The following is a 17,760-nucleotide window of genomic DNA, read 5'->3' on the forward strand; positions in this document are numbered from 1 at the left end:
CGAAGACGTTGTTCACACTACAGTGAAAGCCGGCTGGATGGACATGTCAGCTTTTTTAAAGGACTGTAAATACCAGGATTAAAAAAAAAGTCCTAATTTTGACCGTTTTGACTGCCTGAGGGACCCCATGGAAGTCAATAGGTCAATTTTTAATGGCGGTTGGAATGTCATCCGTCTTGACGGCTGTTAAAAATGGGTTGGATGTTTAAAGGGGTTGTCTCGCTTCAGCAAATGTAATTTATTACGTTGGGGAAGTTGATACATAACATTACTAATGCATTGTGATTGTCCATATTGCCTCCTTTGCTGGCTGGATTCACTTTTCCATCACATTATCACACATTTTCATGGTGATAATTCATAAATTTCAAGGAGGAATAACAGATGAACAGTAAAATGCTGTGTCCTCCAGAATCGCTATATTGTGAGGAATACAAGTAATTTGCTAAAATAGAAATGTCAGGATCGGTGATAGATCCTCTATAGGTAGCTCTGATCAGACAGAGATCATGCTTTGAATTTATCACCCTCATTTTACTTCTTCTATTTGTGAGTGCATTTTGTGATGAAATGATTGCACCATTTAAAATGTTAATGCGATTTTATACCGTTTAAAGGTTGGGGTTTACAGACAATATAAATTTATGATTATTTAAATTCATTTGCTAAATTGATCTTACTTTGTTTGTATTAAAATACGGTGTCTCGGCTTCGGAAATAACTGCAGCCGTTTCAGCACAATTTATTTAAATAGATCATGTTAATGTCTTCATTGTTCTTGCAGGAGAAATAAGTTTATAAGGCTAGAGAGTGTGTTTGAAAGTAAAATGAGATAAAGCAGTATGCATAATGTCTCCAGAATGGTGAACAATTTATTCTACAATAAAAAAAAACCTTTGCTGTCTATTAAAGGTTGCTTAAATTATCATAATGCACAGCTTGATGTATATAGCACATAGTGCTAAAGCATGTACGAACCCACAAATGTAAATTTTAGATTTCACAATGTGTTTTGGGAAAATTTCTTGATGGTCCCACTTTCTGACAAATCCCACAAAGACTAAAATTATACAAGTACCAACGTTTTTCTTATACATAAAGGGGTTGTCCGCATACAGAGCTGAGACAGACATATCACCTTCTTTCCCCACTCAGCCCCTCTGACATGAGCATTGGAGAATTTCAGCATTGCTTCAGCACATGGACACACCCCCGCCCTATAACAGAACCCGATCTGGCAGCCATTTTACATTCTGTGTTTTGCCAGCGTAGGGAGAGGTTGCTTTGTGGAGCAGGGACAGGCTGTTAGGGACACCAAACGCTAGCTAATAGGGCCACAAAAGTCTTTTTAAGGACTGGTATAGGTGTGCTATCGATATGTGTGATATAGTGAGGGATGTGATATACTAACATAGAAAGTATATTATAGTGCATTTGTATTGTGCAGCAGTTGTGTGCGGTTCTGCTGCGATACCACAGCTATATAAAGGGACAAACGCTATTGGAGTAACTAATTGCAACTGGTGTGATATACCTGTTGCCCCCCAAAAAACTGATTGAGGGGTGTGATATACCTGCTTCCACCAAATATTGATTCAGGGGTTCTATATACCTGTTTCCACAAACTACTGATTGAGGGGTGCGATATACCTGCTTCCACAAAATACTGATTAAGGGGTTTTTATATACCTGCTTCCACAAAATACAGTTTGAGGGTGCTATATATCTGCTTCCACCAAATATTGATTCAGGTGTTCTAGATACCTGTTTCCACAAAAGACTAATTGAGGGGTGTGATATACCTGCTTCTACAAAATACTGATTAATGGGTTCTATATACCTGCTTCCACAAAATACTGATTGAGGGGTGCAATATACCTGCTTCCACCAAGTATTGATTGAGGCCAGCGATACACCGGCTTCCAAAAAATACTGATTAAGGGGTGCGATATACCTGCTTCCACCAAATATTGATTCATGGGTTCAATATACCTGCTTCTACAAAATAGTGATTAAGAGGTTCTATATTCCTGCTTCCACAAAATACTGATTGAGGGGTTTCATGTACTTGCTTCCACAAAATATTGATTGAGGCCTGCGATAAACCTGCTTCCACAAAATACTGATTGAGGGGTTTGATATACCTGCTTCTACAAAATACTGATTGAGGGATGTGCTATACCGTCTTCTACAAAATAATGATTAAGGGATTCTATATACCTGCTTCGACAAAATGCTGATTGAGGGGTGTGATATACCGGCTTCCACCAAATACTAATTGAGGCCTGCGATATACCCTAACAGAATCCTTACAGATCACGGCTACAAGTCACAGATAGAGATAAAGACATGTTCACCATTTTCTCTTTATTTTAATGTTTAAATAGCACGGTCATTTTATCTGAATTAATGAATATTCTCCTACTTTGATAAAACACCAGATATCTGAGTGCCTTTCTTTCTATGTAATTTATACTTGACATTTTTAAAATGACAGGCAGAGGAAGAGTCAGGCCATTCTGCAGGGGTGGTAGGGGTCGGGTAGGTGCACCAGACTAGAACCTAAGTGGGAAGTTGGAGAAGCTGCGAGCTATTATGTCAAAGGACACACCAGAGTTGGTTGAGTGGCTCACTCAGCCTTTCACTTCTGCACCCTCCTCAACCTCGGTATCTGCACCCTCCTCACTCTCTGCTGTGTGCACCCCTAAAGACACCACCACCATAGCCCCTCCACTGGAGTCAGAGGAATTATTTTCCAATCCATTTCCAGACCTTACCGATGCGCAGCCATTCTTGGCATTGGATCAGGAAGAGGAGGTAGCAACAACTGCCACCAAGTGGTCTGATGACAGTACACAGATCAGCCCAAGGAGGGTGGTCCCCGCTGTTGCTGCCTACTCCGAGATCTCTAATGTCAGTGGTGGTGAAGGTGATGTGTCGATGGATGTCACGTGGGTGCCCACAAAAGAGGAAGAGGAGGGGAGTTCAGATGGAGAGATGGAGAGATGGAGCAACAGATAGGGAGGAGAAGGAGGAGAAGCAGGCAGAACTCGCAGTGCACAGGAGGCAAAAAGCAGACTGCAAATGTATCTGGAGTGAGCCATCCACCATGCCCGGTCACATCTTGCGCTCCCAGGATGCTGGGACATGGCTCTGCAGTGTGTTTTTTTTTTAAATGTGTCAGCTGCTGACGATAGTGTTGCCATCTGCAGCCTGTGCTGTCAACGCATAAGTCGCAGTAAGCTCAACACTCACCTAGTGACGACCGCCTTAAGAAGGCACCTGGCCTCCCATCACCAAGCCCAGTGGGAGCAAGGCCGTCAGAGCCCACAAAGTCACACTCCCCGCGCTCCTTCTCCTCTCTCCTCCTATTTGTCCTCCACTCCACCTCCACTCCACCTTCCACCATGCCGTTGTTGCACTCATCTGGCAGAAGGCAGGCTTCTGTGGCCCAAATGTTCGAACTTAAAAAGTTGATGATGCCAAATAATCTGACCGATGGGCTAGTTCCCCAACTACTGCTATGAATACTGGTGGACTTGGAGGCCTTTAGAAAATGTGTGGCCATTAGCACACCGCAATGGAAGGTCCCCGTAAGGAAATATTTTTCCCAGAAGGGCATCCCAGAGCTATATGGCCACGTTCAGCGGCAATTGAATATATCTCTGGCACACAGTGTCGGTGCCAAGATACATCTGACCACAGACACGTGGTCTAGAAAACATGGGCAAAGAAGGTACTAAACTTTTACTGCCTACTGGGTGAACCTTCTGACGGCCATGAAGCATGTCACCCATGGCACCGGTGTGGATTTGGTGTTACCGCCATGGATTGCATGCAGGCCTGCCTCTTCTCCTCCTCCTACTCCATCCTCCGTCTCCTCCTCGGCTGACTCCTCCTTTTACGCTGCTACCGCCTCTTCTGCTGCACCCCCCAAGATCCCCAGAACTTATTCGACATGCCAGGTGAGACGTTGCCATGCTGTGCTGCGGCTGTTGTGCCTGGAAACCAAGGGCCACACAGATCCTGCTTTCAGCTCTGCGGTCACAGGCCGATCAGTGGCTAACCCCGCTCAATTTGACAGGTGGTAAAGTGGTGTTCAACAACGGTGCCAATCTGCTGAGCGTGCTGAAGCAGGGCAAAATGACACACGTGCCGTGCATGGCACACGTCCTGAACTTAGTCGTGTAGCGATTCATTGATAAATACTCTGGGGTCCAGGATGTCTTGTGGCAGGCCAGGAAATTTTAGAAGATCTTACACTGCCATGGCTCGCCTTACTGACATTCGGCAGCGACACCACCTGCCCGTCAGACGTCTGATTTGTGACATCCCTACGCACTGGAAATCCACCTTGTATATGCTTGATAGGCTGTTCCAGCAGAAACGTGCTGTTAACATCTACCTGTACGAACTCTGCAGCAGGACAGGTTCTGGGGAGCTTGATTTCTTTTCACTGCGCCAGTGGCTGCTCATTTGCGACGCATGGAGACATCTGCGTCCATTTGATGAGATCACCAAACTGGTCAGTCGCAGCTAGGGCACCATCATTGACATCATACCCTACACCTTCTTTCTGGAGTGTGCATTGCGTCGTGTCATTGATCAAGGCATCGAGGAGCAGGAGCTGGAAGATGAGGAAGTCGCAATGCTGGATGAATTTCCAGGGGGGCTACTCCATCTGAGACAAGTCAGCAGGAGTCTGAAGAGGAGTCAGAGGAGGATGGTGGCTGGGAGGGGAAGGAGGAGCAAGAATAGCATGCTTTAAACTTTTCGGGGATCCCTGGTGTTGTCTGTGGGTGGGGGGATAAGACCGAGGACGACATTCTCCTGGGCGATGACCAGAAGCCAGGACGCTCAACCGCTTCCAATTTAGTGGGGCCTTCATGCTCCAGTGTTTGAAGAGGGATCCCCGTATAAAAAGCATAAAGGGCAAGGACCATTACTGGGTGGCAATGTACTTAGACCCCCAAAACAAACACAAAATGGCGGACATGTTACCAGCATCACAGAGGGCTGTCAGAATGCAGCATTTACAAGCCTTACTGCGAGAGATGCTGCATTCTGTTGTTGCGGGCACTGGCAGAGGAATTCCCACCCACAGCGAAACAGGTACGGTTACCAATCCTACCACGCCTGCAAGAAGAGGGCGGTTTGAAGATGTTTTGGTCACTTTGGATATGATATCATTCTTGCAGCCAACCCATCGAGGGCTGCCCTCCGGATCCAGCCTCAGGGAACACCTAGACCGACAGGTGTCCGACTACATTGGGTTAACGCTCTGAGAAGCGAGGACGCTCTGAGAAGCGAGGAACCCCTAGATTACTGGGTGTGCAGGCTTGGTCACACCTGTGATGATCACGTGTAATTGAATTTCCTTATGCCAGCCCACACATTTCTGCCACCACCCAGAACAAAAAATGGTCCTTGTCTTATGTATATACAGCGGCATAAAAGGCCTTTTCTGTCAGGTGACAGTAAAAATGTTATTCAGTGACCGCCTAATGTACCTCCAGCCATATAATCACTTCTTCTTTTCTGTCAGGTGAATGCCTAATTTTTGGGGCCTGTACTGGCCTACAGTAAAATTGACTGACCGTCTAATATACCTCCAGCCACATAATCACTTGTTCTTTTATTTCAGATGAATGCCTCATTTTTGGGGCCTGTACTCCACTGGCCTACAGTAAAATTGTTATCCACTGACCGTCTACTATACCTCCAGCCACATAATCCCTTGTTTTTTTCTGTCAGATGAATGCCTAATTTTTGGGGCCCGTACTCCTGTGGCCTAAAATAAAATTTTTGTAGGATCCAGCAGGGCGCATTTTTGAGAGTTTCCCTTTAAGTCGCATAAAAGTGGCCCCTGATTAAAATACATATTTTTTGTGGGAATTTTTGCCATTGACCCCCCTCTGGTATGTCACTGTCCATGTTTTGGGACTCTTTGTGCACTTCTAGTAAGTATTTGGTGACTGCAAATATGACCTGAAGGTTTTTCATGTTCACCTGCCATTAAAGTGAATGGGGCTCGCCATGAACGCGCGGTTTGCGAACATATGATCGCGAATGCGCGTTCGCGTTTACGAAACGTCCGGGCCGATGTTGGTCCATCACTAATGTGAAGTCCACAGAGTAGCCCTATGACATAATGGTGAGGTGGAAGCAGCATGAAGAGACCAGAGTGGCCCAATGACAGAGGCTAGAGGTGGCTGCAGCATCAGGAGGCCACAGAGCGGCACAATAACAGAGTGTAGAGGTAGCGGCAGCATCAGGAGGCCACAGAGTAGCACAATGACAGAATATGGAGGTGGCGGTAGCTGCAGCAGCATCAGGAGGAAGCTACAGAGTGGCACAATGACAGTGTAGAGGTGGCAACAGCAGCATCAGGAGACCACAGACTGGCAAGGTGACATAGTGTGGAGGTGGCAGCAGCATCAGGAGACCACAGAGTGGCAAGGTGACATAGTAAGGAGGTGGTAGCAGCATTAGGAGACCACAAAGTGACCCGATGACATAGTGGGGAGGTGGGTGTCAATACGAGTACCAGCTGAAGATCGTGAGTGAAAGAAGGAGCACATGGCATCAGATGTGTGGCATCAGGCGGTTGGAAGCATCAGAATAGTAGCTGAGGCAGGTAGCCAGAAGAAACCGGTCTTTTTTGTCAAAGTGTTGGTGTGGCACCATGGATGATCTAGTCTGATGCATCAGGCATTGGTGGGTGGAAATCTTGGCTGATCTAAGCCTGATTCATCTTGACAAAGGTCAGTCTCTCCACATTTTGGGTGGACAAGCGAGTTTTTCTTGGGGTAACTATGGCCCCCGCCACACTAAACACTTACTCTGATGCCACACTACTGGCCGGGCAGGACAGCTTTTCCAGGGCAAACTCTGCTAGTTGCGGCCACAAATCCAGTTTGGCTGCCCAGTAGTCTAGTGGATCTTTAATGTGGGATGGCAGGGTACTGTCCAAGTATGCCACCACCTGCTGGTTCAGGTTCTGCTCCAGGTCTAACTGCTGCTGCTGCTGGTGAGTAGTTTCTTCACTAGGCTGGTAAAGAAAGCTGCTCATCAACGACTCTAGACTCAAGTTGCTTCTGATGGAGCTCGAACTGCTCCTACCCCCCACCCTGCCACAGTAGTCATGGCAGAGGAACGTGAGCTCAGAGGGCCCCCCCGGTCAGACCTGCGACAGGATAGAGGATGGCGCAGATAGGCAGGGGCTAACTGACTACATAGAATGTCTCTATAATAGTTCAGTTTGTCCTCCCTCTCAGCGGGTGTAAAAAAGTACCCTATTTTGGACTGGTAGCGAGGGTCCAACAAGGTGGAGAGCCAGAAGTCATCCTTCTGCCGGATGGTGACAATTCGTCTGTCACTACGCAAGCAAGTGAGCATGCATCGGGCCATTTGTGCAAGTGACTCTGAAGGACTCCCTGCCTCTATCTCCACTGCATACTGCCACGGTGTGTCTGGGTCCTCTGCCTCGTCTTCCTTATCGCCCTGTAGCTCCTCTGGCTGCTGCTTCTCCTCTCCTGTCACCTGTATGTAAAAGTCACCCATATCGCTACACATTGCTTGTGCTTCAATGTCCTCCTCCTCCTCCAGTTCAGCCCCCACAGGGCTCATGTGGCTGTGAGATCTAGGCACCATGTCTTCAATCCCCTGACCAGCCAGATTTGCCAGCATCTGTTCCAGGACATGAAGCAGTGGAATGACATTGTTCATCCCATAGTCCTGGCAACTGACAAATAACGTGGCCTCCTCAAAGGGCCTGAACAATCGGCAGGTGTCAATCATGAGCTGCCACTGGCTGACATTGAAGTTACAAAGGGGAGTACTCCTATCCACTTGGATCATCAAGAAATCGCTAGCAGCACCAGCTCTCACGCCAATCTCCTCATCACCACTTACCTGCCTAGTGGAGGAAGCAGTGGATGTCTCCTCCACATCTTGGCTGGCCAGTAGCTGCTGACTATCCTCTAGTAGCTCATCCTCCCTGTATAGTGGGGCTGAGCCCACAGCATATAATATTTCTCTGGCTGAGGGAACAGAAAAGGACAGAGGCAGGTTGAGGACAGGTGAGGGCACAGAGCCTGTTCCCGGGCCATGCCAACTAAGGGTTGTGTCTGACCAACCCACTGACTCTTGGCTGGGGGTGTCTGATGTCACTTGGGACAAAGTGAAAGACCGAGTCAACCATTCAAGAACCGCTGGGTTGCTGGTCAAGACACACCCGCTAGATGACACCGGGAGCTTAGGCCTCTCGCTGTGACTCCTGCTGCCACCCCCCCTTACTCTGCTGCGACCACTGCCTGCGCCAGAAACAGTTAGTCCTCTGCCACTCCCCTGTGCAGGGCCTGGCACTTCTCTGTCTGACATACTGTTAGATCAAATAAATAAATAAAAAGGAAATTAAAACACTCCAAAAAAGTCAGTTTTTTCTGACTTCACCACACAACGGCTAATAAGCCCTTTTTTCCCCACTAATACACACCAAAAAGGGCTATAGTTTTCTAACTTCACCACACAACAGCAAATACTTTTATTGTGCCACTAATACACGCAAAAAAAGTGCTTTAGAACATATAATATTGCACCGCTGAATGGCAAATATATTTTTCTTTTTTTCTCTTATACACCCCACAAAAGGCTTTAGAACATATAACTGCACCACTGAATGGCAAATAGGCCCTTATTTTTTTCCCCTTTATAGACAACACAAAAGGCTTCAGAACATATAACTGCACTGCTGAACGGCAAATATATTTTTCTTTTTTGCACTTATACACTCCACAAAAGGCTTTAGAACATATAACTGCACTGCTGAATGGCAAATATATATTTTCTTTTGCCACTAATACACGCCACAAAAGAGCTTTAGAACATATAACTGCACCGCTGAACGGCAAATAAATGTTTTTTTTGTGCCACTAATACACGCCAAAAAGGGCTGTGATTTTCGCACTTCACCACACAACGGCTAATAAGCCCTTTTTCCTCCCACTAATACAAGCCAAAAAATGCTTTAGAACATATACAGTGGGGCAAAAAAGTATTTAGTCAGCCACCAATTGTGCAAGTTCTCCCACTTAAAAAGATGAGAGAGGCCTGTAATTTCCATCATAGTTACACTTCAACTATGAGAGACAGAATGGGGGAAAGAATACAGGAAATCACATTGTAGGATTTCTAATTAATTAATTGGTAAATTTCTCGGTAAAATAAGTATTTGGTCACCTACAAACAAGCAAGATTTCTGTCCCACACAGAACTGTAACTTCTTCTTTAAGAGGCTCCTCTGACCTCCACTCATTACCTGTTTTAATCACACCTGTTTGAACTTGTTATCAGTATAAAAGACACCTGTCCACAACCTCAAACAGTCACACTCCAAACTCCACTATGGCCAAGACCAAAGAGCTGTCGAAGGACACCAGAAACAAAATTGTAGACCTGCACCAGGCTATGAAGTCTGAATCTGCAATAGGCAAGCAGCTTGGTGTGAAGAAATCAACTGTGAGAGCAATTATTAGAAAATGGAAGACATACAAGACCACTGATAATCTCCCTCGATCTGGGGCTTCATGCAAGATCTCACTCCGTGGAGTCAAAATGATCACAAGAACAGTGAGCAAAAATCCCAGAACCACATGATGGGACCTAGTGAATGATCTGCAGAGCTGGGACCAAAGTAACAAAGGCTACCATCAGTAACACACTATGCCTCCAGGGACTCAAATCCTGCAGTGCCAGACGTGTCCCCCTGCTTAAGCCAGTACATGTCCGGGCCCGTCTGAAGTTTGCTAGAGAGCATTTGGATGATCCAGAAGAGGATTGGGAGAATGTCATATGGTCAGATGAAACCAAAGTAAAACTTTTTGTCAAAAACTCAACTCGGAGGAGAAAGAATGCTGAGTTGCATCCAAAGAACACCATATCTACTGTGAAGCATGGGGGTGGAAACATCATGCTTTGGGGCTGTTTTTCTGCAAAGGGATCAGGACGACCGGGCAACGAAGGAGTGGCTTCTCATCAGATCTCAACCCCATAGAAAACCTGTGGAGGGAGTTGAAAGTCCGTGTTGTCCAGCGACAGCCCCAAAACATCACTGCTCTAGAGGAGATCTGCATGGAGGAATGGGCCAAAATACCAGCAACAGTGTGTGAAAAACTTGTGAAGACTTACAGAAAACGTTTGACCTCTGTCATTGCCAACAAAGGGTATATAACAAAGTATTGAGATGAACTTTTGTTATTTAACAAATACTTATTTTCCACCATAATTTGCAAAATAATTCTTAAAAAATCTGACAATGTGATTTTTTAGATTTTTTTTCTCATTATGGCTCTCATAGTTGAGGTATACCTATGATGAAAATTACAGGCCTCTCTCATCTTTTTAAGTGGGAGAACTTGCACAATTGGTGGCTGACTAAATACCTTTTTGCCCCACTGTAACTGCACCGCACAAAGGCAAATAAGACAAAAAATATTTCCTTGTAATAAACCCTGTTAATGGCTGCATCAAACAACACTTGCTCCTTAATAACAAGAATGGTTTGCTGGAATTACAGAGCTGTATAATGGCAATTTGGCTTCCAAATCAGTGCTGCAAGGTGTAATAGGATTGTTCCTATTACCCAGGCTGTAACCTCCCCCACTGAACCCTGTTCTACATAAATGCTGTAGAATGATTCCTCCCTATCCCTTCCCTACACCTTGAATAATCTTTTCCTAAACTTGTAAATCGTTTTTTTTTTTTAGCACAATGAAGTCTTTCCTAGCACTGTCCCTGGCGCCTGCTGATGTCTCTCCCTGCACTAAGTACACTGGCAAATGGTAGAATCCAAGATGGCTGAGGCTATTTATAGAGCTGTGACATCACAGGGCTGGCTGCTGATTGGCTGCATGCATGGCATTGTGGGTGATCCCTCGTTCCCAGAGTTCCTTGCTCCATGTCCTCACACCTGCAGCAGCCATTTTAGGAAAAAATTTGATTCGTTACCACAAAGCGTGAGGAAATTCGGATTCGGTGCAAATCAAATTTTTCCTGAAATTCAGATCGAATTCCACTTAGTAAACTTTGATTCGCTCATGTCTAGTGGCAGCTGCAGTAATGCCAATAATAACCCTCCAATGTTTGGAAATATATATATATATATATTTTGTAATTTCAATGTTCTGGGTCAACAGCAAATTCCATAAATATCTCAATCGAGATTCCCATGACAACTGCCATCTGCGTACGATGAAAAGTTTGTAAGTGTATGTAAGGAGAAAAACTTTTAATAATAAAGCGTATAAGAACAGAGAGAACAGACTCAAACTTATCAGAACATTTTGCCTTGATAAAAGCAGTGTGTCTCGCCTTGCCCTGTGAATGTGCTGAGATCTGTCAGACTAGCTGCACATGTCTGACTTCTTTGTTTGTTTTGATTTGGGTTTGAGCTGGATCCACCTTCCCTCAGGTGTACTGGGTTCCATTGTTAGTGAGGCTATTTATTCCTCCTTCCCCCAGTGGCCTGTGCGGGTTATAGTTCTTTCCTGGGAGCTCTTGATTTGCTCAAGATAAGTCCTCTCTTGATTTGCTAAAGATAAGTCCTCTCCTTCATTTCCCTTTGTGTGTTTTATCTAGGCCTCTAGGGAGACGCTTGCTTCCTCCTAGTTTGAAGAAGCAGGTTGCCTCTTCCCTTTTCCCTGCTCCATAGGGTTTGCCCATCGTGTTTAGGTTTAGGCACGAGGGCATGTGCATATCCACCCTAAAGGTATGCACATGTGCATAGCAGCTTAGGGAAAGCTTTTAGGGATCGCTAGGAGGTGACCCTTTTCTCCCTAGCTTTTGGGCCTAGTTGTTTGTTCTGTTTAGTTATTTCCCCACTTACCTACCTATCGTGACACAGTGATAGAGTCCACAACTCCTTCAGTGTCAGCAAGTGAAATACATGATTATATCATAACTTTTTCTATTTTTCTTTGATGTAACTATCTGGGAACTTGTAGTTGGCAGGATAGGTTATAGTTATATATAGAAGCATTTTGGGTACATACAGTCTATTGATTACGTTTTACTGAAATTTTTTGTGGTGATGGGAACAAAATTCTGCAATTTTTAATTTTAATTTTATTTATTTTTTATGGATTTTATTTTACAAACTTTCACCATGTGGTATTAATAATATCTATCTGTTAAATTGTTACCATTTATGGCAATACTAAATTTATAGTTGTCGATTTCAGGGGAATTACTGTATTATGCAGTACATACAGTATAAATCAGCATTTAGTTTAAATTGTAGAGACAAAATAGAGAATATATTTTTTTGGGTTGGGTGGGGTGTTTAAATCCTTTCTTCCTTTTTATGCCATTCATCGATCATCTTGAATTTGTTTTTCAATTTATGTTGTGGAGTATTAAGAGGATACTAAATAGTTATTCAAAGTTAGCGGATACAACTGCATATAGCTTCTTTCCCATTCTACTTTGTTAAGAATATAACATATATTTGTTATACGTGATTACACAGGCTAAAAAAAGAAAAATGCCAACTTAGCGCAGCTATTTGGAACGACAAAACAAAGATAATGCTAACCGTAGCCAGTGTATCCTCATAAAGCAAATAAATAAATAAAGCCATCCCTATAACCTAACCCTGATAATGCATCAAGATGAGTTGGGAGTGTATGATTACATGAATGAATCAAAGCTTAATGGAAATATTTCATTTGAAAATGACCTATTGCTTAAAGGGAACCTGTCACCGGGATTTTGTGTATAGAGCTGAGGACATGGGTTGCAAGATCACTCCTAGCACATCCGCAATACCCAGTCCCCCGTATCTCTGTGTGCTTTTATTGTGTCAAAAAATCGATTTGATACATAGGAAAATTACCCTGAGATGAGTCCTGTGTGTGAGATGAGTCAGGGACAGGACTCATCTCAGGTTAATTTGCATATGTATCAAATCGATTTTTGGACACAATAAAAGCACACAGAGCTATGGGGACTGGGTATTGCGGATGTGTTAGCGGCCATCTAGCAACCCATGTCCTCAGCTCTATACACAAAATCCCGGTGACAGGTTCCCTTTAAGTCACATTTTTTTGATAAACATATTTTAAAGAATTTTTAATGATGTTTTTTTTTCATTTTTCTTGTTAAAATCTACCGTATATTTAAACAAAACCCATAAAATCCTGCAGTTTTCACACTGGCTGCTAAGACTAATAATAAGTTCGCAGGACAGTTCGCAAACGTGATCGCGTGAACGCAAACAAATGTTCTCGAACCGCAAGTTCGCGGCGGGCCCCATTCACTTTAATGGCAGGCGAACCTGAAAAACCTTCAGCTCATATTTGCAGCCAGCAAACAGAAGAGGAAAAGTACACAAATAGTCCCAAACATGGACAGTGATATACCAGAGGGGGATCATTGAAAAAAAATTCCCACAAAAAATATGTATTTTATTCAGGGGCCATTTTTTTGCGTCTTAAAGGGAAACTCTCAAGAATGTGCCCTGCTGGAGCCTAGAGAAATTGTATTTCCTATCGATTTGATGTATACAAATGTGCAGCACTCCACGTTTTTATATCCTGGAGAGTCTTTTCAAAAAATGCATACATTAACGCAATTTTTTTTCCTACCATGCAACTGTATGGTGAACGGACGCCACTGTACGGCATCAGTTTGAGGCATCTGTTAACGCATATATTTTTGGTATGCATTAAATGGATGGCAAAAATAGGATATGAACCCAGCCCTAGTGTCAGAATAAGCACCAGTACACATCGGAGCAGCGTGGCGGAGAGGGGAGGCCGCCATGTACTGACTAAGCGCTACCTGGTCCTGGTAGTCAGGGATAAGGACTGTGTTTCCAAAGGATCATTTTCTACTGGGAAATACAGGGCACAGTATAATACACTAGAATCTATATAATATAAAGATATTAGCCCTACCGCTGAATGATAATACAATTAGGTGATCATTTATGATATAGAAATATGTCTATGTTAGGCATATTTCTGACACAGATTGTGGCGCAAAGGTCCTTAGCACCGCAATCTGCATATTTTTCCCGCTCATGCCAGGTCTAAAAAAGGATGGCGTGGGCAGGGAGATGGATACAGTTATGGATACAGTGGCTGGAGGTAAATTAGGCGGTCACAGGAAAATAAATTAACTGTCGGCCAGTACAGGCCCCAAAAATAGCCAGTAGGCATTCACCTGACAGCAAAGAACTTTTGATTCTGTGGCTGGAGGTACATTAGGGGGTCACAGGATAAAAATGCAACTGTCAGCCAGTACAGACCCCAAAAATTTGGCATTCAACGTACATAAAAGGCCTTTTATGCCGCTGTATTTACCAAAGACAGGGACCATGATTTGTTCTGGGTGGTGGCGGATATTTGTGGGCTGTCATGAGGAAATTCAATCAAACATGGTCGACTCGTGACATGTGTTGAATTCCTCCGAGATCCATGCCTCATTCATATTTAGAAATGTGAGGTAGTCCACAGTGTCGTTAGCTAGGCGAGTGCGCTTATCGGTCACAATCCCCCCTGCTGCGCCGAACGTCCTTTTGGACAGAACACTGGACTGCTCTGGCCACAGGTTAAGCCGGCACACCCAGTAGTCCAGGGATTCATCGCTTCTCAGAGCGCCCACATCGGCCGTGAACCCGATGTAGTCGGACACCTGTTGATCTAGGCGTTCCCTGAGGCTGGATCCGGAGGACGGTTGTCGATGTCGATGGGTTGGCTGCAAGAATGATATCATATCCGAAGTCACCAACAAATCTTCAAACTGCCCTCTTCTTGCATGCGCTGTTGGATTGGTACCTGCAACTGTTTCTCTGTGAGTGAAAAATCCTCTGCCAGGGCCCGCAAAAGCAGAATGCAGCATTTCTCAAAGCAAGGCCTGGAAGTGCTGCATTCTGAAAGTCCTCTGTGATGGTTGTAACATTTCCGCCATTTTGTGTTTGTACCGGGAGTCTAAGTACGTTGCCACCCAGTACTGGTCCTTGCCCTTTATGCTTTTTATACGGGGGTCCCTTTTCAAACACTGGAGCATGAAGGCCCCCATTTGCACTAAACTGGAAGCGGTGGAGTGGCCTAGCTCTTGCTCATCATTCAGGATAATGTTGTCCTTGTTCTCCTCCACCCAGGCACGGACAACACCAGGGATCCCAGAAAAGTTTAACGCATGCTCTTCTTGCTCCTCCTCCACCCCAGCACCATCCTCCTCTGACTCCTCTTCAGACTCCTTTTGTTGACTTGTCTCAGATGGCGTAGCCCCCCCCCCCACCCTGGGAACTCATCCAGCATTGCGACTTTCTCATCTTCCTGTTTCTGCTCCTCAATGACACAATGCAATGCACGCTGCAGAAAGAAGACGTAAGGTACGATGTCACTGATGGCGCCCTGGCTGAGACTGACTAGTTTGGTGATCTTATCAAATGGCCGCAGAAGTCTGCATGTGTCACGCATAAGCAGACACTGGCGAGGTGAAAAAAAAATATAAATCCTCAGAACCTGTCCTGCCGCAGAGTTCGTACAGGTAGACATTAACTGCATGTTTCTGCTGGAGCAGCCTATCAAGCATATACAAGGTGGTCTGATGGACAGGTGGTGTCGCTGCTGAATGTCAGCAAGGTGAGCCATGGCCGTGTAAGATCTTCTAAAATGGCAAGAGATTTTCCTGGCCTGCCACAAGACATCCTGGACCCCGGGGTATTTGGCAACGAATTGTGCACGACTAAGTTCAGGACGTGTGCCATGCACGGCATGTGCGTCATTTTGCCATGTTTCAGCACACTCAGCAAGTAGCACAGTTGTCGCACACCACTTTACCAACTGTCAAATTGAGCAAGGTTAGCCACTGATCGGCCTGTGAATGCAAAGCTGAAAGGAGTGCAGGACCGGTGTGGCTCTTGGTTTCCAGGCACAACATACGCAGCACAGCATGGCAACGTCTCACCTGGCACGTCGAGTAGGTTCTTGGGAGCTTGAAGGGCGCAGCGGAAGAGACGGTAGCAGCGTAAAAGGAGGAGTCAGCCAAGGAGAAGGAGGATGGAGTAGGAGAAGAAGAGGAAGAGACAGGCCGGCCTGCATGCAATCCGTGGCGGTAACACCAAATCTACACGAGTGCCACTGGTTGCATGCTGGACAGCCGTCAGAAAGTTCACCCAGTGGGCAGTAAAAGTTATGTACCTTTCTGCCCCCGCTTGCTAGACCACGTGTCTGTGGTCAGATGTATCTTGGCACCAACACTTTGTGCCAGAGATACATTCACTTGCCGCTGAACGTGGCCATATAGCTCTGGGATGCCATTCTGGGAGAAATATTTCCTTCCGGGGGCCTTCCATTGCGGTGTTGCAATGGCCACAAATTTTCGAAAGGCCTCCGAGTCCACCAGTTTATATGGCAGTAGTTGGCAGGCTAGCAGTTCTGACAAGACAGCGGTTAGCCGTTGGGCAAGAGGGTTTTCCGGCGACATCATCTTTTTTCACTCGAACATTTGGGGCAAGAAAGCCTACCTTTTGCCAGATGAACGCGACGATGGCACAGTGAAAGGTGAAGTGGAGGACAACTGTGAGGAGAAGGAGAAGATGCAGGACGGTGAGCGCCGGGAGTGTGGCTTTTTGGGTTCTGACGGTGTTGCTCCCACTGGGCTCGGTGATGGGAGGCCAGGTGCCTTCTTAAGGCGGTCGTCCCTAGGTGAGTGTTGGGCTTACCGCATTCTGCAATTGCTGTAATTTTTTCAGACACTGCCACGTAACACCTTTCCAGGTCATAAGTTGAACACAGAATGTCTTTCTATGACCTTCTCAGGACATGACCTTCCTCAATTCTGTGACTGATTGGCTGATCCTGGCAGTCTGTCAGCCTTCGAGTCAATTAGGGCAAGCCCATGACATTTTTACGCAATTTGTTTGAAACAAAAAAACTTTTTGCAGACACATTTTTGTTAAATTTGGAACAAATCTGATTTGTTTAGAATTGATTCGCTAATCTCTGATATATATAGTATTAGAGATGAGCGAAGCAAATCCCACAAAGAGAAATTTGATTCGAATTTCAGGATAAATTTGATTTGCCTCGAAGATGAATTTCCTTGTGCTTCATGTTAGCAAATCGGTTTAACCTAAAATAGTGTAAAAAAAAAAAAAAAAAAATCATACTTACCTCCTCCATTTGCTTGCGACAGGCCGGCAGCCACCATCTTGAAGATCTCGGCCGAAATTTCGTGCGTGGTGACGTAATCTCGCGCCGTGTGAGATTTCGCTTATGATCATCAAGCAAGATGGTGGCGGCTGGCCTGTCGCAAGCAAATGGAGGCGTTAAGTTTGATTTTAAAAAATGTATGTTAATTTCACACTATTTTTACATTTAGGTGCTGCTATCATGTATGAACGCGGCATCTGAGGGGTACAATGGTGGGGGGCAGCGCTATCGCAGATCCCTGTCATTGCACCCACTACTTACAAAAACATGTGCTTCGTGATGTAGTAATTCGGTACTAAGCAAATTTTTTTTTCAAATTCAGCGAATCAGTCGAATCAAGCTTTTCATAAATTCGCTCATCTCATATATATATATATATATATAGAGAGAGAGAGAGAGAGGTGATACTTGTCATCCTGCCTGTGTTGATAATGATCTGACTCCTGAAAAGTGATGTCTACAGAACAGGCATATAATATTGCATAGAACTTTAGAAAAGAGGCTCATTCCCTTTAATTGCTTATTCCAGTTATGGCAA

General features: G+C 44.9%; 1 protein-coding gene across 1 annotated transcript in view; it reads right to left on the bottom strand.

Annotated features, from left to right (window-relative positions):
• Nucleotides 1–17,220, bottom strand: part of LOC122942219 — a gene marked incomplete at its 3' end in the record, with an annotated part of 30,343 nt that extends 13,123 nt beyond the window's left edge. The window contains exon 1 of the mRNA XM_044299720.1: nt 17,184–17,220. Within this exon, the coding sequence (XP_044155655.1) occupies nt 17,184–17,220 (37 nt within the window). The remainder of the gene's footprint in view (nt 1–17,183) is intronic.
• Between the last annotated feature and the right edge of the window lie 540 nt (nt 17,221–17,760).

Source organism: Bufo gargarizans, chromosome 6 (assembly GCF_014858855.1).
Source record: "Bufo gargarizans isolate SCDJY-AF-19 chromosome 6, ASM1485885v1, whole genome shotgun sequence".
NCBI classification, from domain to species: Eukaryota; Metazoa; Chordata; class Amphibia; order Anura; family Bufonidae; genus Bufo; species Bufo gargarizans.